This window comes from Astyanax mexicanus, unplaced genomic scaffold (genome assembly GCF_023375975.1).
Source record: "Astyanax mexicanus isolate ESR-SI-001 unplaced genomic scaffold, AstMex3_surface scaffold_32, whole genome shotgun sequence".
Lineage (NCBI taxonomy): Eukaryota > Metazoa > Chordata > Actinopteri > Characiformes > Acestrorhamphidae > Astyanax > Astyanax mexicanus.
This window is the reverse complement of record NW_026040042.1, coordinates 2,860,785-2,888,317: the sequence shown is the minus strand read 5'-3', so window position 1 is coordinate 2,888,317 and position 27,533 is coordinate 2,860,785. Positions and strand designations below refer to the sequence as shown.

Genomic DNA, 27,533 nt, shown 5'->3' with positions numbered 1-27,533 from the left:
ACTTCAGAAACTTCCATCAGTCTGGCCGGACAGGAGACGCGAGAGCCTGAGGGTCCAACATCGGTATCGGGTCAGACAGGTGGGCAGTCAGTAACTCGGAGGAAAGCAGAGAGATGGAATTAGTTTTGACTGGATTTATGCAAAACTGAGAATATTAAAACATTATCAGAGTGTGGCAAATGACTCCGGCAGAACTGAATAAAACAGCCTAACTAAAGGCAGAGAGCCAGTAGGTAACATAGACATGGAGGCACCCTGAAACACCAGCATCCACCCACTCCACCGTCCACAAACCTGAGTGACCGTGTGCAGTGGGAGAACAACAGCACCAGCATCTCAGTTTACCACAATTTCCTCTGTCCATGAACCCCTGAATCTGCAGCCTTATCTAAAGGGAAAAACATTAATTACCAAAAGCTAAACTAAACAAGTAAGTTTTCAGTCTAGACTTAAAGATTGAGACTGTGTCTGAGTCCCGAACATATTCGGGGAGATTATTCCAGAGTTGAGGCGCTTTATAAGAGAAAGCTCTTCCTCCTGCAGAGCTCCTCTGAATTTTAGGAACTACTAATAAACCAGCACCCTGAGATCTGAGTAATCGCGGTGGTTCATAACAGGAGATGAGGTCTTGTAAATACTCAGGAGCGAGCCCGTGTAGGGCTTTATACGTTAACAGGAGAATTTTATAGTCTATGCGGAATTTGACTGGAAGCCAGTGCAGTGCTGATAGTACTGGACTAATATGGTCAAATTTTCTAGTTTTAGTAAGGACCCTGGCTGCAGCATTTTGAACTAGCTGAAGTTTATTTAAGTTACTGCCGGAACATCCAGACAGTAGCGCATTACAATAATAACTACAAGACTACAAGCCACAGACAAAGTTGGCATTATAATATAATATAATATAATATAATATAATATAATATAATATAATATAATATAATATAATATAACTCATTCACTCACTTACTCATCATCAACCGCTTTATCCTTTAAGGGTCGCGGGGGGGCTGGAGTCTACCAGCCGGGATCGGGCGGAAGGCAGTAGGCTATACTCCCTGGACAGGCCGCCAATCCATCGCAGGGCAGACAGACACAGACAGACACACAGACACATCCACTCACACACTCACACCTAAGGGGCAGTTTTTAATTTTTATCCGATATCCAATTAGGTCTTTGGACTGTGGGAGGAAACTGGAGCACCCGCAGACACGGGGAATAATATAATATAATATAATATAATATAATAAAATATAATATAATATAATATAATATAATTGATTATAATTAATAGTAATATAATATAATTGCTTCAACCACGGAAATGAACATTTTTCTCCCTCAAAATTGGCGGTCCCTGGTGTTTAAGGTGCTGAACTGCAAGTCGAGATCCCCTAAAGAAGCTCTCTAAAAATAACGATTGGGTGAGAGCACTCGTTAATCTGCGAGCGAGTTTACGTAGTACTTTAGTTACGCACCGGTTTGGGAAACACTCTTTAATTAACGATCAATCTTAAGTACGAGTTAACGAAGTTAACGCATTACGAAGCTTTCGGGAAACCCTCCCCAGTTCATTTTCTGCACAAAAGCACATTTTGTCATCACAAAAACACAAACACCTGATTAACATCAACTAATTCTTTCAAAACACAAGAACGCATGTTCTCTGTTCCAGAGCTACGTATAGTCAATCACAGTGCAACCACTGTTAAAATAATAAAAGCTACTGACATTACAGAAACAGCATCATGATTGTTTTTATATAAAAATACTTGAGTATCAAATGTGAGCAACATATTGTCTAAAAGTTGTTGAGTGATATTTATTTTATAGAACTATAGAGTAGAATAAAAAGTGCATTATAGGACTCTGTGGCGTGGCCTAAACTTTCCCTTCCATTATTTTAACTTGTATACTTTTTACTGTATTTTTGAAAGCAGAACTTTTAGACTTTTACTTGAGTAAAAGTTGATACTTGAGTTGATGCTTCAACTTCTACAGAAGTATTTATATTTTAAACTCTAGTATCTATACTTCTACCTACAGAGTAATGAATGTAAATACTTTCGGCCCCTTTGTTCCTCTTCCTTATCCTGACTCAACTCTTCCTCTCTCCCTTGTCCTGGTTTAACTCCACCTTTTCCTGGAGTAACTATTACTTTCCCTCCATCCAGAGATATTTTCTTTCTTTCTCTCTCTCTCTCTCTCTCTCTCTCTCTCTCTCTCTCTCTCTCTCTCTCTCTCTCTCTATGTGCTCCAATAGCTACACTGGCCACACTCAGTCCAAAACAAAAATCCTCTTTTTTATGTGTTCATGTCACTGACAGCATTATGTCTAAAGCTAAAATCCAGTTCCAGCTCTGATTGGCTTGTCATATTCTTTTATTTATTATTAATAATGTGTAAATTCAAAATTGTGTATTAGTTATAATAGATTTACACATGATATTGTTGTAAAAACAGCAGTTATATACTGTGTTTAAGGTTTGTAACATGAGATATTTAATTTTAGCATGCTGTATTAAAGCAATTGTAAATAAGATAAGAAAAATCCAGACCTGTGTTAGTGGATAATTTAGTTTGTTAATAAAATGTAAGCATGTATAAAACATGCTAATTGAATACATATTGTGTGATCGCTACATGAACTGTATGAACAGTTTAGTCCACAACAGACAGATGTTGAGTTAAGCGTATTTAGAGTTTTGAAAATGTGAATACAGATCAGATAAAAGCATGTTAGTGATTGTAAAAAACTGTAAATAGACCAGAGCTCATGTGGAGCAGATGATGAATGATGAGATAAGAGGAAGCTCTCTGCCTCCCTCTGGTGGTGGAAACCAGTCTAGCAGCAGGTCTGGATTCAGGCTGAGTGGTGGCTCTCTGCCTCCCTCCTGTGGGGGGATGCCAGCTCTCCCTCACAGCTACTGTCTGTAATGATCATGTTTGCAGTGTAAAGAGAGACTTTTAGCATTAATGCTGCCTGTTTATTTCATATATTAATAAAGTGCAGTGTTTAGTTTATTTTACTGTTGTTTCTATGTGTTGATTTTCTAGTGCAGTCTATTGGCTGATCAGCTGCTGGAAGCTCATCATTAATCTATTAAATTAATCTAGCTCTTAGTTACTCTTACAAAAGAATTACTATGGTTTTACTATGATTTTATATAGTAACTATAGTTATTGCATATATAACCATAACATCACTCTGAACTACTGTGCTTCCTTATGATCACTATGTTTAATTAATGATGCTGCCATAGTTTTACTATTGTAGTTTATAGTTATAGACATAGTTATGTGGTATCTGTGATTCTACCATTAAAAATACTGAGACACATAATGCTGATTATTACACTGGCTGTTCAGCCTTTCTATAGTATAGTAGTTATTATACAGTTATTATACAGTTATTCTACAGTTATTCTACACTTCTTACACAATTAATATACAGTTATTACACAGTTATTACACAGTTATTACGCCAATATTATACAGTTATTATACAGTTATACAGTTATTAAGCAGTTATACAATTATTACAGTTTTTATACAGTTATTCTTTAGTTATTACACAGTTATTACACAATTAATATACAGTTATTATACAGTTATTAATGATTATCTCTTTAACTACTAGAATGATTTATGGTGAATATATTATTGATATACTGAAATGTGACACTGCTGTGATTTTAATATGGTATCATACGGTGCAGTTGTTATTTACCTAATGAAATAATTATAATAATTACAGTGGATTGCAAAAGTATTCACACCCCTTAAACTTTTTCACATTTTATCACCTAATAACCACAATCTTAAATGTATTTTATTGAGATTTTTAAGTCATAGGCCAACACAAAGTATTACATAATGACTTGCAAAAGTGACGTGCAAAAATATTCAGACCCCTTTACTCTGAAACCCCTAAATAAAATCAAGTGCAATCAATTCCCTTCAGAAGTCACTTAATGAGTTAATAGAGTTAATCCGGCTGTGTGTAATTTACTCTCAGTATAAATACAGCTGTTCTGTGAAGGCCTCAGTGGTTTGTTAGAGAACACTAGTGAACAAACAGCATCATGAAGACCAAAGAACTCACCAGACAGGTCAGAGATAAAGTTGTGGAGAAGAAGTTTAAGGGTTAGATTATAAAAACACATCCCAAGCTTTAAGCCTCATAAGGAGCTCTGTTCCATCAACCCATCATCCAAAAATGAGTGAAAAAGTATTCTACAACTGTTTCTACAAACCTACCAAGACATGGCTGTGATTCGAGTGAAAGGTGACATTACTAAGTACTGATGAAGGGGGCTGAATACTTTTGCATGTCACACTTTTTAGATTTTTATTTGATCGAAATGTTTAAATCCATGTATCCTTTTCGTTCCACTTCACAATTATGTGCTAGTTTGTGTTGATTTATCACTTAAAATATCAATTAAACACGTTTAAGTTTGTGGTTGTAAGGTAACAAAATGTGCAAAAGTTCAAGGGGGTTGAATACTTTTGCAAGCACAGCTACTATCTAAATATAATATTTTTTATACACTCTTTAGTTCTAAAGTCCTTTAACTCACAATTTGAGAAATTAAATCACAGATAATACACAGATGTATTTCAGTACATTATACAGATATATCCTATATAAAGATGGATAAACTGGCCTATTTTAATTTTGACTGGCAGCAGTTCAACCAATGAGAAGCAGGCATGAGCTGGATCAGACTCTGACTCCAACCTGGACGTTTCTACAGTCCAACACGAGCGTTACAACAAGCTCAGATCAATAATCCTGGAATAATTAATGTTGTAGTGTTTAATATCCCATAACTCATCATGTACAGAGTGAATAATCACTACAGCTCAGTACTGAGGGGGGAGTTGTGGGTCTGAGGACATTTTTCAGCCCAAAAACACAGAAGATTCTCTAACAGGATAAAATTCCTTAAATCATTTGGGGAGATAGTTCAACATGTTGGAAGGGAGAACAGAACTGCAGTTAGATTAAATGTAGGATAAAACTAAACCATAGTACAGTTTAATGCAGGTCGTATCATAGAGCAGAACTTACACACCTAATCTGAAAGTGGAAGAAATGAGAACTTCAGACTTTCAGTGAAAGTCAAGGTAGAATAGTTTCTCAATATAGTTTTGTTGGACATTCAATTCAATTCAATTTTGACTCAATGTAAAATATAGAAAAATAAAGTAAATTCTTACATCTATTACATTACTGAAGCCATTTTCTCCTGATAATAAGCACATGTATCACTTATGGTTCAGTGTTTATTATGTAGTTTAAATATTACAAAATGTCAAGCCGTGTTAGATGACCTCAGTATTGTCTGAGAGGCTCCAAACTCCAGAAAGTAAAAGAGAGAATCTCCTAAAACAGATAAAATGATGATAAAGTTCAGTAAGATGTTATTTAATCAGAACTGTGATGTATTATTATTTACTGAATATCAGAGTCAGAACATATCCTGCTGTTTGTGCTTCAAAACTTCAAGTAGTCTTTTCACCTCAGCAGACCGTGTCCAGCTTTCACTGAGAATCAGCTGCATAAATCTGTGTGTTCAGGTAGAGTCTCACCTGTTCAGGCAGGTAGGTGGAGAGAGTGCTCTGATTGGTCGAGAGAAACATCAGTCATTCTTCTTTAACCTGTAAAATAAATTCCTGTACTTCCTCCTCAGGTGAGGATCCGGATCAGACTGGTTTGAGGTGAAAGTGAAATCTTCAGCAGCTTCTGTTTAGATGAGAGAAGAAGGTGAAGAGCGTTTGGATAAAAAGCACAGAGGTAAAAACTGAAGCTTTAATACTAGAATTTACTGTCTGACTAAAAGTGTTTTAGACTCAGAGAGAAGAACTTTATATTACTTTAAAGAGGAAAACAGTGTGTGTACTTAATACGTGTGTGTGTGTGTGTGTGTTTGTGTGTGTGTTTGTGTGTGTGTGTGTGTGTGTGTGTGTGTGTGTTTACAGCATTAGGTGTAATCTGAAGGAGGAAGATGAGCTCCAAAATGAGTGTCTCTGGGGAACAGGACACACAGGAAGCTGAGAGGTGAGAGAATAATGTGATTGGGTATAAAGTGAAAGGTTTGCTGGAAAGGTTGTAGATGGTGTCTGATACTAGTTGTGTTTTAGACTGGATCAGGATAAGAGATCAGACTCACCTGAACCCAGCTGTGTCTCCATGAAGAGTGACCACTCAATGGGTCAACCTTTAGACTTCAGAGAGGATAACAGTTCTACTGATCTCAGGTAAGGATGACATGACTGGAGAATAAGATGAAATATGAAGTCTGGTTATCTGCAAGAGTAAATGGATAAAGGGATTGAAGTATCTTACAGATAAAAATAATATTAATAAATGAAGAAAGAAATAGATACTAATGTTATTTATTTAGCCTGTTTCATAATTAACATTTGTAGTTATTATTATAAGAACTATGTTAACAATTACAAGTGGGATTACCACTTACTACTTACATACCAAATCTTACATTAATAAATGAGTGAATCCTAAGTAGTTATTCATTTAAAAATCATTAAAAAAATGTAATTACCCATATTTACGATTCATGATTGTTTATTGAGAGTTTTATCATTTTACTAACACCATTTTGATATTATATTAAGGACTCTATATATAATATATTTTATTTTACCGTAATACAAGAGTGAATCCTGGTATTTACACATTTTATACACAACAAGTATTATTAACTGTATTTATGATATTGTTCCTCTCTTGAATGTTTTAGTGAGATTCAGAGAGAGAGGACAGACCCTCCTGAACCCAGCTGTGTCTCCATGAAGAGTGAAGAGTCAATGGGTCATCCTATAAACTTCAGAGAGGACAACAGTTCTGCTGATCTCAGGTAACAATGACGTGACTCTGGAGAATAAGATGAAAAGACACTTCTATGTTTTCTCTGAATTCTACAACTATAACTTCTATACTAAAACACACTTTAGAGAAAACAATTCTACTAATACAAATTCTAACAAATAGAAGCAGTCTGTGTGTGGAGGTGTTTGGTTTTGTACACCTGTGGTAATGGAAGTGATTGGAACCTGAGTTTAATGATTTGATTGGGTGAATGAATACTTTGGGCAGTGTAGTGTATAATCATCACTCTGACTGAGCTCTAGAGATCCTGTGTGCAGATGGGAGAAACTTTCAGCAGATAAACCATCACTGCAGCTCTCCAGCTATCTGATCTTTATGGAGGAAACAAAAACCTCACCTCTGTAAAAAACACATCTGGATTTTACAAAAAAAAACACCAGACTGTGAGAAACATGATTCTCTGATCTGATAAAATCTAGAATTAACTTTTTGGTGAGCGTGAAGGTTGGTGGAGTGTTGCAGTGGTGGTTGATCTTCTGGAACTTTCTTTCTGTAGATATATTCACAATCACCATTTAGTAACATATGTTAATGTTATGTTTTCTGACAGAGTCCAGAAGGAGACTCCAGAAATCAGCAGGAGAAATATGGACTCCATATTAAAGGTGTGTAGGTGTGACTAATGCCAGAGCACATGTAAACACTGTAAAATGTGATTTGGTGTTTTAACTTGAAATATGAAGTGATGTGCTATAAAATATTATTGTTCCTTTTAATAAATATAATTTTATATTAGATCCAACATATTACTGTTCAGTTAATTAATTGTTTATTAACCTATCAACTAATAGAACATTTTTTTGCTCTGCTTAATTTTAAATTATTGTAGCATAATAAAAAATAATGTAATATTTATATTTAGCAGTAGTTTTAGTTTGGCCAATTAGATCTTTAATTGTCATTAACATTGAGATTTATTCACTTTTTCTAAGCTGAATTGCAGAGGTTTACTCAACATACTCAACAGAATACAGAAAGAGTACAACAGTAAATGTGTTATAGATTTAGTGAGATTGTGTTTGTCTATAATTGTGATTTACATAATGATTAAGTCACACATCAGTCATTTCAAACATTCATCTATGATAAAGACCATTTATTAGCAGGGTTCATACAGACATGAAAAAAATAGCAATTTCCAGCCCCGGACAAGTTTTGGAAAAAATAAAAATACCCAGAAAGTTTTGAAAAAGTCTTGAAAAACAATTTGTGTTTCAGTTTACTGATGCCCTTGCTTTTAATCCAACGCAACACATCCCATATCCAAAACATTATATTGACATAAACTATTATCTGTTCTGGTTTTATTATCATGTCTTACCATGTGTTTAATCAGGAACTGGAGCACAAAGTCATCTCTCTGGTAAAGAATAAGTTGAAGAGGTTTGAGAAGATCTTGAAGAATCTGGACTACCCAGCATGCTCAGGGAGAGAGGAGGAGGATGAGGAGGATCAGAGTGGTGTCAGAGAGGGAGCGCTGAAGATCACACTGCACGTCCTGAGAAACATGAACCAGACAGACCTCGCTAACAAACTGCAGACCAGTGAGAGTCATGTGATTTCTCATTATGTAAATTAATTTAGAATTTAAAGAGAAGAGAATTTAAGAGATAATGTAGAGCTATAGATAATGTAGAAACAGGTTCTGAGTTATGAGTGTAAGTAGGTGATGGTATATGTTCAGTGTTAATGTTAAAGAGATAATGTAGAGCTATAGATAATGTAGAAACAGGTTCTGAGTTATGAGTGTGAGTAGGTGATGGTATATGTTCAGTGTTAATGTTAAAGAGATAATGTAGAGCTATAGATAATGTAGAAACAGGTTCTGAGTTATGAGTGTGTGTAGGTGATGGTATATGTTCAGTGTTAATGTTAAAGAGATAATGGAGAGCTATAGATAATGTAGAAACAGGTTCTGAGTTATATTTTACTTTATTTAGTGTGATACGAGCAAAATACTGTAATCTATGGGGTTAAAGGCAGCAACAAAATCTAGCAATACAAAGATGGCAGTGCTGTGATTTCCAATTTAAGAGATTTATGGGTAACACTTTATAATACTGTTCCATAGTTAATAGGTAACTAAGCAGGAACTAAGCAGTAACTAATTAATAGTGCTGCATTAACACCTAAATAGTTTCTATTAACTACCCGGGAGTACTGTGTAATTACTCAGTAGATAGTACCGAACTAATATTTATAGTAGTTTACTATTAACTCCACAATAATTACTGAGACTTACATATCTCCTGGAGAACTACTTACTAATAATGTCTCCTTTATTATAACTATTCATTAGTTACTGCTCAAATCAACATTAACTACTGAAAACCCTTACATCCCACCTGGGGAACTATAGATCTAAATCAGTCTACACAAACAAGTATTCTATCAGTGGTGATATTAAAGGAATATTTGAAGCCAGTGACACCGTTTGTAGTAGTAGTGACATTAATTACCTTATTATCATCATTATCTTCCAAATATTAGCAACATATAGTAAAATACTAGTGTATAGTAGTCTGCTTAACCCACATTTTTGAAAGAAAATAAAAACTTTATAACGTAAGATTATTGCATAGGAGACATTAATTATGTTCTCCAGAAGACTCTAAGACTGACTGTACTCAATTTTGTTGTAATGGTCACTGCTTTAATATTAAGCACCAACCTTATAAACATTCATCTTCAGCCTTGCAGTCTCACAAAGCCCCGCTAGCCTCTATCAGTGTGTTTATCTGCTGCTGCAGGTTATTCTATCAGTGGTGATATTAAAACCTTACTTACCTTAGTATGCTCAATATCTTCCAAATGTTAGAATGTTAGTAGAAGATGTTAGTGCTCCACTTCAGTCCTCCTGGAGATGTGCTCAGTAGAAGTGATGGCTCACATACAGCTTTACTGTAGGCTGTATCCTACATCCTTATTCTGGGGGAAATCATGTTTTAATGAATAAATATTTGTGTTAGATAACGAACTAGGCATCCCTGTGTTCTACATAGATAATTAATAAGGGGTCCCTTTCTTCTTTTTTCGGGAGTTAACAGCACCACATGGTAACCCATTAATAATGACTGAGGAGTGACTGTGTTCTTCTTTAGGAGTTACTGCAAATCATACCACAGTATTATAAAGTGAGAAACATGTTAACTAATTACTAATTACTAGAGAGTTACTGCAGATCAGAACACAGTATTACAAAGGTAAATATACATTATTAATGATAATAATAATAATAATAATAATAATAATAATAACAACACACATTTAACCTAGCTAACTAACACTCACAATTTACCTAGCTAACTAACACACATTTAACCTAGCTAACTAACACACACACATTTAAACTTACTAACTAAAACAATTAACCTAGCTAACTTACACACATTTCCCCAAGCTAACTAACACACATTTAACCTAGCTAACTAACACACACGTAAACTAGTTAACTAACATACATTTAAACTAGCTAACTAACACACAAATAACCTAGCTAACTTAGCTGGCAAACGCTAACTACACACACAACTTTGCTAACTAAGCTAGCTAACACACATCCTAAAGCTGGTTAACAACCCACAAAGAGTCCTCCTCTGATCCGGGGGTAAAATAAGCTGGAAAAGATCTCAATATCTTGATTACTTGTTTATTTTCAATCAAATACAGAAATATGAAAGCAGCAGAGTTTCTCTTAATCCTCCTCCAGCAGCAGCAGCAGCAGCGCACAGCAGAGAATTTACACAAAGGACCTGGAGAGCTGCGTCCACTGTGAAATTACCGTAATTACCCTAATAGTGCACAGTAAAATAAATATTTTAAAGGCTGCAAAGGCTGAATATGCACTTTTATAAGGCTGATACCTAGTATCAAAGCAATGATTATTACATTATTACAGTCTTACAGTCATTCTTAGAGTCTTAGATGCCTTCTGGAGAACTTTCATCAATGTCTTCTATGCAATAATATTACGTTATAATGTTTAGTTTTTTTTCCAAAAATGATGGTTAAGCAGAGTAATACACACTGAAGTATTTTACTATATGTTGCTAATATTTGGAAGGAACTGAGGATAATAAGGTAATTAAGGTTACCACTACTACAAATGGTGTCACTTGCTTAATTCTAATATGCCTTCAGTTATTATGCATTTCACTCAAATAAGCCTTTAGACTGATTTAGATCTATAGTTCCCCAGGTGGAATGTAAGGGTTTTCAGTAGTTAATGTTGATTTGAGCAGTATTATAACTAATGAATAGTTATAATAAAGGAGACATCATTAGTAAGTACACTACCGTTCAAAAGTTTGGGGTCACATTGAAACGTCCTTATTTTTGAAGGAAAAGCACTGTACTTTTCAATGAAGATAACTTTAAACTAGTCCTAACTTTAAACAAATACACTCTGTACATTGCTAATGTGGTAAATGACTATTCTAGCTGCAAATGTCTGGTTTTGGTGCAATATCTACATAGGTGTATAGAGGCCCATTTCAAGCAACTATCACTCCAGTGTTCTAATGGTACAATGTGTTTGCTCATTGGCTCAGAAGGCTAATTGATGATTAGAAAACCCTTGTGCAATCATGTTCACACACCTAAAAAAAACAGTCTAGCTCATTACAGAAGCTACAAAACTGACCTTCCTTTGAGCAGATTGAGTTTCTGGAGCATCACATTTGTGGGGTCAATTAAACGCTCAAAATGGCCAGAAAAAGAGAACTTTCATCTGAAACTCGACAGTCTATTCTTGTTCTTAGAAATGAAGGCTATTCCATGCGAGAAATTGCTAAGAAATTGAAGATTTCCTACAACGGTGTGTACTACTCTCTTCAGAGGACAGCACAAACAGGCTCTAACCAGAGTAGAAAAAGAAGTGGGAGGCCGCGTTGCACAACTAAGCAAGAAGATAAGTACATTAGAGTCTCTAGTTTGAGAAACAGACGCCTCACAGGTCCCCAACTGGCATCTTCATTAAATAGTACCCGCAAAACAACATCTACAGTGAAGAGGCGGCTGCGGGATTTTGGGCTTCAGGGCAGAGTGGCAAAGAAAAAGCCATATCTGAGACTGGCTAATAAAAGAAAAAGATTAAGATGGGCAAAAGAACACAGACAGTGGACAGAGGAAGACTGGAAAAAAGTGTTGTGGACAGATGAATCCAAGTTTGAGGTGTTTGGATCACAAAGAAGAACGTTTGTGAGACGCAGAACAAATGAAAAGATGGGAGATTTGTACAGGGTAAAAGGGATTCTGAATAAGGAAGGCTATCACTCCATTTTGCAACGCCATGCCATACCCAGTGGACAGCGCCTGATCGGAGCCAATTTCGTCCTACAACAGGACAATGACCCTAAACACACCTCCAAATTGTGCAAGAACTATTTACAGCAGAAGCAGGCAGCTGGTATTCTATTGGTAATGGAGTGGCCAGCGCAGTCACCAGATCTGAACCCCATTGAGCTGTTGTGGGAGCAGCTTGACCATATGGTACGCCAGAAGTGCCCATCCAACCAATCCAACTTGTGGGAGCTGCTTCTAGAAGCGTGGGGTGCAATTTCTCCAGCTTACCTCAACAAATTAACAGCTAGAATGCCAAAGGTGTGCAATGCTGTAATTGCTGCAAATGGAGGATTCTTTGATGAAAGCAAAGTTTGATGTAAAAACAATGTTATTTCAAATACAAATCATTATTTCTAACCTTGTCAATGTCTTGACTCTATTTTCTATTCATTTCACAAAGTATGGTGGTGAATAAGTGTGACTTTTCATGGAAAACACAAAATTGTTTGAGTGACCCCAAACTTTTGAACGGTAGTGTAGTTCTCTGGTAGATATGAAAGTCTCAGTAATTATTGTGGAGTTAATAGTAAACTACTATAAATATTAGTTCAGTACTATCTACTGAGTAATTATTCAGTACTCCCTGGTAGTTAATAGAAAATATTTAGGTGTTAATGCAGCACTATTAATTAGTTACTCCTTAGTTCCTGCTTAGTTACTTATTAATTATGGAACAATATAATAAAGTGTTACCGATTTATGTACGTAGCACATGCTAAGAGATTAATTGATTAGGTCAAGTAATGGTTTATCAGCATTTAACATTGCCTCTGTTAAAAACTACGTTGGTACCAGATCTAATATACAAGAGGAAAATGTTGATGAGTAATTACACTAAAGTCTTTTTCTATATCTGGGCTGAAATACTTTAGGTATGCCTTAGACCTGTGCAGCATTCATCAATGTTTATAGCTATGTGTTAAGACATTTATAATCAAATATTCTCAAAATTATCATCAAATAACTTATTTTAATCATTACCATTAATGTCAGCAGAATAATGGAGCTAGTTTGTTTTTGGTTGTCAGTAATTTTAGCAACAGTACTGAAAGGTAATCTCTGACTGTTTATTTCTTAATAAGAGAGTTTTTAATTAGGTATTTTCTGTAGTCTGCAAGACTATGAGACCACTTCAAACTTACTAACACCATATTTCTACATGGGCTGAATCAACAATAGTTTAATATGGTTCATATTAATAATATTAATAGTAGGGATGCAACGGTACAGTGTGGCCACGGTTCGGTTCGTATCGCGGTTCTTGGGTCACGGTATCGGTTCGGTTTCAATATATTAATATTATCTAGCTCCAACATGCAGCACGTTTTAAGCCTGTTCTATTTCAAATCAACAAGGTGCTCCTACTCACACTTGCAGAGCCAATAATAAATATAAAATAAATAAAAAATATTAAATATAAAAAAAGCACAGATTAATTCAAATCACTTCATTTTAAAAAAACACGTATTGCTACCATTAGTCAAAAACAGGCCAAGTTAAATAAAGTGCAGTAATATGTAAATAAATGATCGCACACTGTGATTTATCTGCTGACTGTTTTTTACCTTGTTTATCAAACTCAACGCTGAATCCAAAATAGTCCCAAACAGTGGATTTATAAGCTGACGGCGCTTTTTCAAACGTCCTTTTCTCCGTTTCCCATTCACTCACCATGACAATGCAGCTGAGAAAGTTTTGTTTAATTAGCCCTCAAATCTTCAGTGTCTGCCTTCAGAGCTGATTTTCTCCTGGGAAATTCAGATAAAATTCTGATTGGTTGTTGCCTGGTTGTGGAGCGACATGCCGAGGGAAGTAAAATATAAAAAAGTTTCCCCTGGGTCCTAAACAGTCCTGGCTATAATACAGTGTCCAATAAATAACCACAAATGAAACATTTGTTTTTTCACCAGCGAGACAGATAAGGACCAGAACCAGACAGAGACAGCTGGATAATCTCAAATTTTTATTTTCTTAACAGGGAATTAGAAAACTCAAATTAAAGTGTTCTTTTTTTCTGTAGAGAGGAAAGACAGCGGTTGGGCAGGAGTGGGGTTGTGGGGTGGAGAAGGAGGATCAGGGCAGGGGAGGGAGAAACACACCGGCAGGGTAAAAAAAATACACAGCGTTTCCTCGTGGAGTAAAGACATCACTGCTCCTCCTGCTCTGCTTTAACGCTCTGCTCTGTGCTGAGAGTGTCTTCACGTTCCTCAGCCGCTCGCGCTCAGCAGCCCCTCCCCCGGCCATGTGCTGCTTCACTGCGGGAGCGTTTATGCGGGGGCATTCAGAACCATGGAAGTTACAGTGGCAGAGCGTTCGTTCGCTCTGTTAGTGCGCGCACCAAAATATCACTGTTCATCCGGGTGTATCGAACCGAACAGGCCGAACCGAACATTTCGATAAAATACTGAGAACCGTTGCATCCCTAATGAATAGTAATATCATATTAATAGTATAGTAATAGTTTATTAATAGTAATATAAAGTGTTAATATGTGCTTTATTTTTTCTCTGTTTATTAGAACTGGCTCCATCCTGCCACGGAAAGCTCAAATCAACACTGAAGGGAAAATTTCAGAAAATTAATGAAGGAATCTCAAATGCTGGAACCCCAACCCTTCTGAATGAGATCTACACAGAGCTTTACATCACAGAGGGAGGGAGTGGAGAGGTCAATAATGAACATGAGGTCAGACAGATTGAAGCAGCATCCAGGAGACCAGCAACACAGGAGAAACCCATAAAATGTAACGACCTCTTTAAAGACCAGTCCATCAGAACTGTGCTGACTAAAGGAGTTGCTGGAATTGGAAAAACAGTCTCTGTGCAGAAGTTCATTCTGGACTGGACTGAAGGAAAAGCCAATCAGGATGTTCTCTTCATATTTCCACTTCCTTTTAGAGAGCTAAATCTGATAAAAACTGAAAAACTCAGTCTGGTGGATCTTCTTTATCAGTTTTTTAAAGAAACAAAAGAATTAAAAACAAGAGATTATTATTGTTGCAAAGTCATGATCATCTTTGATGGTCTGGATGAATGTCGACTTCCTCTAGATTTCCAGAACAATAAGAGAGTATCTGATGTAACACAGTCAGCCTCAGTGGATGTGCTGTTGACAAACCTCATCCAGGGGAAACTGCTTCCCTCTGCTCTCCTATGGATAACCACTCGACCAGCAGCAGCCAATCAGATCCCTTCTGACTGTATTGATCAGGTAACAGAGGTACGAGGGTTCAGTGACCCTCAGAAAGAGGAATACTTCAGGAAAAAGATCAGAGATCAGAGCCTTGCTGAAAGAATCTTTACACACATGAAGTTCTCCAGAAGCCTCTACATCATGTGCCACATCCCAGTCTTCTGCTGGATCTCAGCCACTGTTCTAGAGAGGATGTTGGGTGAAGCAGAGGGAGGAGAGATCCCCAAGACTCTGACTCAAATGTTCACACACTTCCTTATCTTTCAGTTCAAACACCGCAGCCAGAAGTACCAAAGAGAAAGTGATGTTGATCTTGACCAGACTAGAGAGATTATTCTGTCTCTGGGAAAACTGGCTTTCCAACAGCTGGAGAAAGGAAACTTGATCTTCTATGAGGAAGATCTGAGAGAGTGCAGCATTGATGTCAGAGAAGTGTCCGTGTACTCAGGAGTGTGCACCCAGATCTTCAGACAGGAGTTTGGACTTCCCCTGGGGAAGGTTTTCAGCTTTGTGCATCTGAGTGTTCAGGAGTTTCTGGCTGCTTTATATGAGTTTCTGTCCTTCATCTCCAACAACAGAAATGTGCTGCAACAGAAACACAGTGGATTTGGTTTCTCCAAAAAAGGAACAATGTCTGATTTCCTGAAGAGAGGCGTGGACAAGGCCTTACAGAGTGAGAACGGACACCTGGACCTTTTCCTCCGATTCCTTCTGGGTCTCTCACTGGAGTCCAATCAGACTCTCTTACGAGGTCTTCTGATACAGACAGAGAACATCTCTCACAGTAAAGAGGAAGTAGTGGAGTACATCAAGCAGAAGATCAGGAAGAATCCCTCTCCAGAGAAAACTATCAGTCTGTTCCACTGTCTGAATGAACTGAATGATCATTCTCTAGTGCAGGAAGTCCAGAAATACCTGAACAGAGGAGGTTCCAGTGATCTCAGTAGTGCTAATCTCTCTCCTGATCAGTGGTCAGCTGTGGCGTTTGTGATGCTGAATTCAGAAGAGGAGCTGGATGAGTTTGACCTGAGGAAATTTCAGACTTCAGAAGAATGTCTTCTAAGGCTGCTCCCAGTAGTGAAAGCATCCAAAAAAATTGTGTAAGTATTTTATTGTTTATTGTTTGCTGTTTTATATTTTGTAGCATGGGTAAGACTGTCCTTGTTTATTGATTATTTGTTGAAAAACTAATCAGGGGTGTGTTTCCCGAAAGCGATCAAGCTTAGCGAATAACAAATGAACTACTCCAGGACCGTAATGCATACCAGGAGCTGGGAGACAAACGCTGATTAGAAAATACAGGTTTATTTACAGGGTTAGACAAATAGAGGTGGTCAGGGACAGGCAATATCAGAATATCAGTAGGGCAGCAATAATAAATAACATACCTAAAGCTTGGTCAGTAAACAAGCGAGGGTCGGTACACAGAGAATCAAACCACAGGGAGTAGGCAAGAGACGAGTCGAGAGAGAAATAGAAGTCAATAACCAGAAACCACCAAATCTAGAGGACTAGGCAAAGGAGTAAACGGTAAGCATAACAAGGGTCAAGAAACAGAAAATCAGAGAGTAGAAAGAACGCTTTGTACAGAGCTAGAAAACTAGATAATATGCAGAGTGATGCAGAGCACTTGAGAGACACGTGACTCTCAGAGTCACTGTAGTTCTGAGACTGAGGCTGCTGGGAAACTGAGTCTTTTGGCTAAGAGGCTTCAGGAACAGGCAGATTGACAGCATTAGGCATGACAAGGACCTGAGAAAAGAACAAGCCAGTTCTACAAGTATTTCCCAAACCAAATCGTACGCTTAAGTATTGTACCAATTTAATGCAATTACACTCTTTTGGTGCATTTAAAGTATGATTAAAACCAATTGTTTAAATTTAGGGTTTGTGAGCATTGTGTTGCCACAACATTGCAGAATAAAGGTTAGCATAGTTGAGTCTATTTTTTCACAAGAATAAGCTCTTTACTTTTCCAATAAATACACATAATCTCTGAGACTGAAAAAATGTGAAATTCAGTTCTTAAATTTTTTATCCAATTTTTGATACATATTTTAATAGTGGTATCAAAGCATGAACATGTTCACAGTAAAAAACAAAAAGAAAAACAGATGGGTGTATTGACAGGAATGTGTATAGTATGTAAATTAAGTATATTTGAACATGTAAATACAGTGCATCACAAAAGTAAGTACACCCCTCAGATTTCTGCAGATATTTAAGTTTATGTTTTATAGGAAAAACTGACAAAATTACACAATGAAAAGTAGACTGTGTGCATCTTATGTAACAGTGTAAATTTATTCTTCCTTCAAAATAACTCAATACACAGCCATTAATGTCTAAACCACAAGCAAGAAAAGTCAGTACACCCCTAAGAGACTACACGCCTAAATGCCCAAATTGAGCATTGCTTGTCAATTTCCCTCCAAAATGTCATGTGACTCGTTAGTGTTACTAGATCTCAGGTGTGCATAGGTGTGTTCAGTTTTGTAGTACAGCTCTCACACTCATACTGGTCACTGAACATTCCAACATGGCACCTCATGGCAAAGAACTCTCTGAGGATCTTAAAAGACAAATTGTTGCACTGTATGAAGGCAACAAGAAGATTGCCAACACCCAAGTTCATTCAGCATTTTAAAAGAGCAGACCTTGTGTTGGTCTTTTGAATAAGCTGAGTGCATGTGCTCAGCGTCACGTCCAAATACTGTCTTTGAAAGAAAGACGCAGGAGTGCTGTCAGCATTGCTGCAGAGATTGATTAGATGTGGGGTCATGCCTGTCAGTGCTCAGACCGTATGACACACACTACATCAAATTGGTCTGCATGGCTGTCACCGCAGAAGGAGGCATCTTCAGAGGTCTATACACAAGAAAGCACACAAACAGTTTGCTCAAGCATGTATCAGGTGAGGAGTACAAAAAAAGTGTGTCATGCCTACAGTCAAGCATGGTGGTGGGAATGCCATGGTCTGGGGCTGCATGAGTGCAGCAGGTGTTGGGGAGTTACATTTCATTGAGAGACACATGAACTCCAATATGTAGTGTGAAATACTGAAGCAGAGCATGATCTCCTCCCTCCGGAAACTCTCAGGTCAGAGTTCCAACATGATAATGACCCCAAACACACCTCTAAGATGACCACTGCTTTATTGAAGAGGCTGAGGGTAAAGGTGATGGACTGATCAAGCATGTCTCCAGACCTAAACCCAGTAGAACATTTTTGGGGCATCCTCAAGCGGAAGGTGGAGGAGTGCAAAGTCTGGAATATCTGCCAGCTCTGTGATGTCGTCATGGAGAAGTGGAAAAGCATTCCAGTGGCAACCTGTGAAGCTCTGTTAAACTTCATGCCAAATTGAGTTAAAGCAGTTCTGGAACATAACGGTGGCCACACAAAATATTGACACTTAAGGTGGGCTCATTTTTGTTGACGTGGTTTGGATTTTGAGGGAAGAATAAATTTACAGAAATGCGAGGGGTGTACTTGTGTACTAATTCTGTTCTCTGAGGATGTTTCTCTTTCTTTCTGCAGGCTGTATGACTGCAGTATTACAGAGAAAGGCTGTGCTGCTCTGTTTTCAGCTCTGAAATCAAACCCCTCCCACATGAAAGAGCTGAATCTGGCCTACAGTAAACCAGGAGATTCAGGAGTGAAGCTGCTCTCTGAAATACTGATGGATCCACTCTGTAAACTGGATAAACTACAGTGAGTGTTGTTACTTTTGATTCTCTTAATGATTTGCATTTCACCATTGCTTGTGTTGAGTTATAATATGAGGAGTTTTCTTCTTCTCTACAGACTGGAATTCTGCAATATTACAGAGAAACACTGTGCTGCTCTGGTTTCAGCTCTAAAATCCAACCAATCAGAGCTACGAGAGCTGAATTTGAGCTACAATAAACCAGATGTGAAGTTTATCTGTGGTTTCCTGGAAGAGCCACACTGTAAACTGGAGAAACTACAGTAAGTACTACCCTGCAACCTAACATGAAGTAATATTCATTAAAATCTGCTCTTGATTATCATATCTCATTCCTATAAACATGCATTATACAAATTTATCTACTGAACAGATATATTATGGGCACTGTACGGGTACATATAGCAGTACACCTGTATATCGGTAGCAGTTACCACAGTTAAAACAGACTTCAAACAGACTTTAAAATCAATGTCAAATGTTCTCTATGGGTGAAAGATCTTGTTGAAAAAAGCAGGGTCTTCCCTGAAAGAGATGACGTCTAGATGGGAGCATATGTTGTTCTAGAACCTGAACATAGTTCTCAGCATTAATGGAGCACTCATGCAACCCCATACCATCAGTGATGCAGCTTCTGAACAGAGCTTCAATAACAACTTGGGTTATCCTTGTCCTCTCTGGTCCGGATAACATGGCATCCCAGTGTTCTATAAAGAACTTCAAATCGTGACTCATCTGATCAACAGAACATGCGTCTTCCATGCTTGAGAAGCTTGCTCTTTCACTGTAGAGTTTCAGCTGGTAAAGGTGGATGGCACGGTGGATTGTGTTCACTGAAAATGCTTTCTGGAAGTATTCCTGAGCCCATTCTGTTCTTGACAGTGGCATTCCTGTTTGAGGTGCAGTGACTTTTAAGGGCTCAGTAATCATGAGCATCCAGTAGAGCTTTCCGGCCTTGACCCTTTCGCACAGCAATTGTTCCAGATTCTCTGAATCTTTTGATGATGTTATGCACGGTTGATGATAATAGCGTAAAAGTCTTTGCTATTTCATGCTGGGTATCTTTCTGCGCAACAATGGTGGAATTGGTGACCCTCTTACCATCTTGGCTTTTTTTTTTAAATAATTTTATTTCAAATTTTTCCCATTTTCTCCCCAATTTACACGGCCAATTACCCAACCCACTCATTAGGACTCCCCCTATCACTACTGATGCCCCAACACAACAGGAGGGTGAAGACTAGCACATGCTTCTTCCAAAACCTGTGAAGTCAGCCACCGCTTCATTTCGAGCTGCTGCTGATGCAGCATTGCCGAGCAGCCAGCACGCTCAGAGGAAAGTGCAGCTACTCGGTTCCGGTACATTAGCTCACAGACGCCCTGTGCTGTGGACATCACCATAGGAGTGATGTGGGGAGAGAGCGCCATCTACCCACCCATAGGGAGCAGGGCCAAATTTGCTCCCTCTGAGCGCCGGAAGCTTGATGGCCCATCTTGGCTTCTGAGAGACACTGACACTCTGAGAAGCTCTTTTTATACCCAATCATGTTGTCAATTGACCTAATTACTGTTAATTGGTCTTCCAGCTGTTTGCTATGTGCTCAATTTCCTTTTTACAGCCACTTATTGCTTGCTCCAACTTTTTTGGGATTTGTTGACACTGTGAAATTTTTCCTTTAAAATGTTACATTTACTCTTATTAAACTTTTGATCTGTCATCTATGTTCCATTATGAATAAAATATTGACATTTGCAATCTCCACATCATTGCATTCAGTTTTTATTCACAATTTGTTTAGTGTCCCAACTTTTTTGGAATCCAGTTTGTACATCAGACTATTGTATCAGTAATTATTAACATTTTCTGTCACTTGCTTACCTTATGATTAGCTGGAATGAGCCTAATATGTAAAATAAAATACTATTATATATATATATATATATACATGACAGAGCACTAAGCCTTACTGTACACTAGGGTTGCAGCGGTAACCAGTTTTATGATATACCACAGTATTAAAATTCATGATTATCATACTGTGGGCATTTGCCTGTAAATATTACCGGTAAAATGCAAGCGAGCTAAGAGTCTCACCTAAGCATGCACAATTTCACTCTGACTCAGCCACTCAAGCACACAGTGGTAAAATGGCAGAGAGAAAGGCAACAGATTTTGCCAACCTAAAAAAATCTAAAGTAAAATCAGCAGTGTGGGACCACTGTGGATACCCTCAAAACAGATGTGAGGATGGGAATGCCTTTGTGTGGAACAATGTGTCAGCTAAAGGAGGAAATACCTCAACTTGTGCTCTCGTCTCAGATAACACCTTCCTTCTCTGCAGATGAAAATAGTGAATCCTAGCCAGAAATGTGTGGAATCTCAACTGAGCCTGTCTGTTTATTCCTTAAATGGTATTTTTCCTACCCATTCTCCAGTCTACTTGGTGAAACAGTTGCTTAAGCACAACACCTATAAAATTATTATTTCAAAACCATTACTAGAACTGAATAATAAATAATAGAAGTATACCCTTAGAAATATATATATATATATATATATATATATATATATATATATATATATATATATATATATATATATATAATTTGATTAATAAATGAATAAAAATAATTAAAATGAATAAAAAAATAAACATAATAAAGAATAAAATAACTTTACTCTTCCCTAAGCTGCTGGTTTATCTTCACAGCATGACGGTGCAGTCCTATGTTGTCCTATGCGCTCTTAAAATAGGAATTAACAGAAGTCAGCGCACACCTGTATCTTAAAGGGGATGGATACTGACACACTGATTGGTTTATTTCATGTTACGCCCAATACACACCCATGAATAATTAAGGGAATTAAAACATGCCTTTTGCGCCATTGGAGCTGCGCAAGGGGTATTTTTTGCGCCCTTACGATACCAAAGACATAGGACATGTCCCTGAATCCAGCTGCGCAAAGCACACTTAACTAGTGCGCTATAGATCGCTAAAATAGGGCCCTAAGTGTTCTGTTGGAAAGATGTGACATGAACAAGCAATGCCTTTTATACCAGTCGAGGAAATATGTTAATGTGTTAATGTGGTGAACAGAATCAAAAGCTGCACTTTAACTCAATAAGAAGGATGTTTAGGTGTAAAGTATTAGCAGAATGCAGACGACTCATTGACAAATCTCAAAAGAGCAGTCTCAGCTCTGTAATGTGTATAAAATCCGTCTTGCTCAGTATGTTAATCCTACCACCAAACAAGAAAGCTAACAGCATCACAAACATATTTATCAGATAAGAGTGGAATAAACCTTTTATACTGCTACAATTTTTAATACTGTTCAATTATCTGACTAACCTCAGTGTCTAAACATGCTCTGTGTAACACAGTATAAGTTAAATGTGTGTTAAGCTGTCAGTGAGATTTGTCCTTCTCTCTACAGGCTGGAATTCTGCAGTGTTACAAGAGAAGACTGTGCTGCTCTGGTTTCAGCTCTGAAATCAAACCCCTCCCACCTGAGAGAGCTGAATCTGAACTATAATAAACCAGGAGAGTCAGGAGTGAAGCTGCTCTCTGATCTACAGAAGGATCCTCACTATAAACTGGAGAAACTACAGTGAGTTACTGAATTCCTATAACTTTTACAGAAACATCATGAACAATAAAAGTAGATTAAACCAGTTAAAATTACAATTTTCTCTCCAAAGGATCTGTGACTCTTCACAATTACGTGAACTAAATTTCAACAGCAAAAAAATAGGAGATTCAGGAGTGAAGCTGCTCTCTGATCTACTGGAGGATCCTCACTGTAACCTGGAGAAACTACAGTGAGTACTGAACTACACACCTGTGCACACACACCTACAGTCACTGTGTAATATCAGTATAATACACAGATTATAATTCCAGTTAACATGTAATTATTAATAAATCTGAAACAGAACTTAGCCACAGTGGACATTAATGTATCCATACAATATTGTATTATAATAAGAATTTGTACAGAGCCATTATAATTAAATTTTGAGTGTCACTGTTGTATAAATGAAGTTTGCACAGGAGTTCAGTTTCAACCCTTAATCCAAAACACAGCAGGATTTTTTTCTGGGTTGGACTGAAGTGGTGGGGTTTTGTAAGGAAGCATGAAAGATACAAAATTTACGAAGGGCTAAATTCATGTAAATACTACAACACACTTTACTAATTCAATGTACACACAATACAATTCTTACAAATATAATGAAATGAAATTACTGTGGTTGTAATAATAAATATAACATATAAATATATCCTGTATAAAAAAATCAAGTTATTGCACCTCTAAATTATCTTATTACTATTGTTCAAATGATCTGTAAAATACTACTACTACTACTACTACTACTACTACTAATAATAATAATAATAATAATAAGAGAATTAGACTAAAAGTCTAAAAGTTTCCTGTGACTCACAACTGTATCCTAGGGTCATTGGGAGAAATGTCCATAGTGTCCTGCAGCTTAACCAGCATCCTCCTCTCTGACACTGCCCTCAGCAAGTCCAGCTCCACACCCACCACATCACCAGCTTTACAGATCAGTTTGTTGAGTCAGCTGCTGCCCCAGTATATAGGATAGCCCTCACCACCACAGACTAATAAAAGATCCTGAGCACAGTCCAGCAGATACTGAAGGATCTCTCAGATGCAACAGACAAAAGAGACGACTGCCCTTCGTATAAAGGTCATCAGTGTTCTTAGCCCCGTCCAGTTTATTATCATTGTACACTACAAGATATCTGTAATCCTCCACAGTGTCCAGACTGCCCCCCCTGCTGAACACAGGGGTCATCAGTACCTTGTTCCTCCTCAGATTCACCACCGGTTCCTTAGTTTTTGTCACATTGATCTGCAGACTGTTCAGCTCACACCGTGTGACAGTCATTCACCAGGTAAAGAAATCAGAATCAGCTGTGAAATAATTATCATAGAGGGAGCTGTGTGTGAGTGTGTGTGTGTGTGTGTGTGTTTGGGAGGACTTTATTGGTATGCATATTTATTAGTGGTATTATTGATTAATCACAAAAACATTTTGATTAACTGTGATTAATCGCATTTGTTTTTTTCAGACATACATTTTTCTAGTGGATATTTAATGTAAATAAAAGGATGAATGTAAGAAATGTAAAATGCAATTATATTCAATTCAATTCAATTTTATTTATATAGAGCTTTTTACAACAAAGGTTGTCACAAAGCAACTTTAAAGGATAACAGGTCCACACCTCTCATGAGCAGCACCACAAAGATGCCAATTTTATGGTGACACAGTGGCAAGAAAAACTCCCTTTAAGAGGAAGAAACCCATCCTACTCGGGTTGACCCGCTCAGTACAAACAAATAACAAACAAAACAACAGTACAGAGAATTAATTTGAACTATGGCTAATATAACAGGTACTAATTTATGAATATAAAAATGTGATGGGCACAAACTATAGAGCTGTGACTAATACAGAAACAGATACTGAGTGTGTTAATGTTAATCAGTGCAGGGTTGCAGAGCCGGAGAACAGCACAGCGGGCAGTGGACAGCCAGGCTGGGAACATCAGGAACAGGGCATCTCCATACATGTAAAAGAGATAGATAGAGAAAATGGAAAGGAAAAAAGAGAAACAAAAAAAGCTGGAACCACAAACGGACAGATCCAGGCCGACCGGCCGGGCGTCTCAGCACATGAGAGAGAGAGAGAGAGAGAGAGAGAGAGAGAGAGAGAGAGAGAGAGAGAACAGAGAGGGGAGGGAAGAAAAAAGAGTTTAGAATGGTTTTATAAAACTCTGCTGGAGTGGGATGGGCACTGGTAGCAGCAGCTCAGGACATGGGGAGAGAAAGAGAAAGCAGATGATTAGGACAGGGTTTATATTTGCTGGATAAGCTGTAAGAGGAAGAAAATTGTAATGAGACATTACTCAAACGCTTGAGCAAATAGAAATGTTTTGAGTCTAGATTTAAAGATTGAGAGTGTGTCTGAGTCCCATATATTAATAGGGAGATTATTCCAAAGTTGGGGAGCTTTATAAAAGAACGCTCTTCCTCCTGCGTAGTTTTTTCTAATATGCAGGACTAATAACAGGCCAGCGTTGTGGGAGCGGAGTGAACGCGGCGGATTGTAAGGAGTAAGGAGTTCCTGTAGATAATGCGGGGCCAGACCATTGAGGGATTTATACGTCAGGAGAAGTATTTTATAATCTATACGAAATTTAACAGGTAGCCAGTGTAGGGATGAAAGAATAGGTGTAATATGATCGAACTTTCTAGCTCTGGTAAGCACTCTTGCGGCTGCATTCTGAACTAGCTGGAGTTTATGAAGTAATTTATGTGGACTTCCAGCCAACAACGCGTTGCAGTAGTCCAGCCTGGAGGTTATGAATGCATGCACCAGCTTCTCAACATCTTCCAGAGTATACTGCGGATTTTAGCTACATTTCATTTTTATATATTTCATAATTATATGTATATTAGTGGTGTCATTTAAAATAATAGTATATACTTGTATGTTTGAGGGGAGATAAAATCAACGCAGGATGCATGAAAATTTGGACTGTAAAATAGGTTGTAAGATTTTGTGAATTCTAACTTAATTTCAAGAGTATAAAAATCTCAGGAGAAGAGTGTGCTGGTCTGTGTGTGTGTGTTTGTGTGTGTGTGTGTGTGTGTGTGTGGCAGAGAGAGAGAGAGAGAGAGAGAGATCTCTAACCGGGTCGGAGCTGGAAGTCTCAACCGGAGTGTTACTGTTGGACACCGTATGAACGCACCGTTCAATCATTAAGACAGAAAACAGATCAGTGCGTTGGGCGGGGGCGGGGCAGATTACGACAGAAGTAGGGGTCAAACTTGGTGCCATAATTAACTTAAAAAAATAGTAACACATTACTGATTCCAAATTAATATGATGTATATATTAATATCATTTTTCTCAGGGCTTAGATAGAGAATGTATCCTAGTTCAGTAGAGGTGTAGTTGTGAAGTGTAATAAAATGATTTAGTTTGTAAATATTCCTGCATTACTGCATTTTCTCTGCTGTTCTACACTGCACATGAACTGATCTCTACTAGAAAGGTGATGGAACCTATCCTTTATATTCCTATAGGCTATAAGAACCATGTCAGTAGAGCATTTTCTCTGTGGAAAAGTGTTCTCTTCTGAGCTCTTTATCAGAAGTACATGCATGTCTGTTTATCTGAATTTTAAGTTCAGTGTTAGTTTAATCTGCAGTGTGTGAGATTCAGCTAAATCATGTCTTGCTTTAATAATTGCTGAAATAATCTCTGAAAAAATGTGTTAACCAATTTATTGATAAAGAAATTAGAGTTTGTGGAGTGTGGAGGATATGTATATGTATTCATGTGAGAGGCGTTTTAAACCTTTCTTAAATAAGTAAATAATCTTCAGCTTCACTTACTTTAATTTACTGAATAATCGTATAAAATTCTACATGAACTATTCTACATAATAGATATATTTAATAGATATGTTAGATAGGTAATAGATATAATATATATATATATATTTACACCTCTTCCTAAGGGGTGTGTGTGTGTGTGTTTATTTGTCAGTGTTTCTAATGGATTATCATTTCACTCTCAGGCTGTGGAGGTGTAATCTATCAGATAAAAGCTGTGCAGATCTGGCCTCAGCTCTCAGCTCAAACTCCTCAACTCTGAGAGATCTGAACCTGAGTGATAATAAAATGCAGGATTCAGGAGTGAAGCTGCTCTCTGCTGGACTGAAGAATCCACACTGTAAACTGGAGAAACTGGAGTAAGATCATCAAAATACAACAAACAGAGCATCTCACCTTCACACACACACACACACACACACACACACACACACAAACATGATCTCTTATGCAAATTATATTAAACAGGTGTGCTCGGTCCAGAAACCAGGTGGAGAAGTGGAGACAAAAATATATATATTGGGAGGGAATGGGGTACTGCTATGTGTTTTTGTTGTGAAAACATTGTTTTACCATATACTTAAAAAAACGACTTTTAATTCTCACTTTCATGGGTGTTGGCACTCAGTTAGCGGGTGCTTTTCCATACAATTCTGGACCACACTCCTGCACACTAAATAAAAACATCCTGAGATTTTTCTTAATCCTTAAAGTGTCTACTTTGAGATTCTGACAGGGAACAGGACAAGTCCTGTGGGGCTTAATTTTAACTTTTTACTACATCTATCCTAATGCCGAACCTGAAAAATAATTAAGAAATTGGCATATCTCCTTAAGTTAAAAACCTATACAGACAAATGAGCACATTTTTCCAGACAATTCTGGGCCAAGCAGTTTTTGACACATTTGACTAAATTCTGGGCAAAGGA

At 37.5% G+C, this 27,533-nt stretch overlaps 2 protein-coding genes across 2 annotated transcripts in view; both read left to right on the top strand.

Moving 5' to 3' along the window:
- Positions 1-27,533, top strand: part of LOC125789903 (NLR family CARD domain-containing protein 3-like) — a 335,798-nt gene that overhangs the window by 236,772 nt on the left and 71,493 nt on the right. The gene's annotated exons all lie outside the window — the stretch shown is intronic.
- On the top strand, positions 8,235-26,967 carry LOC111197103 (NACHT, LRR and PYD domains-containing protein 3-like). The gene is made up of 7 exons (XM_049472975.1): positions 8,235-8,466; positions 14,784-16,557; positions 18,995-19,168; positions 19,262-19,426; positions 22,603-22,776; positions 22,868-22,987; positions 26,790-26,967. The coding sequence occupies exons 1-7, from the start codon at positions 8,235-8,237 to the stop codon at positions 26,965-26,967; spliced, it is 2,817 nt and encodes a 938-aa protein (XP_049328932.1).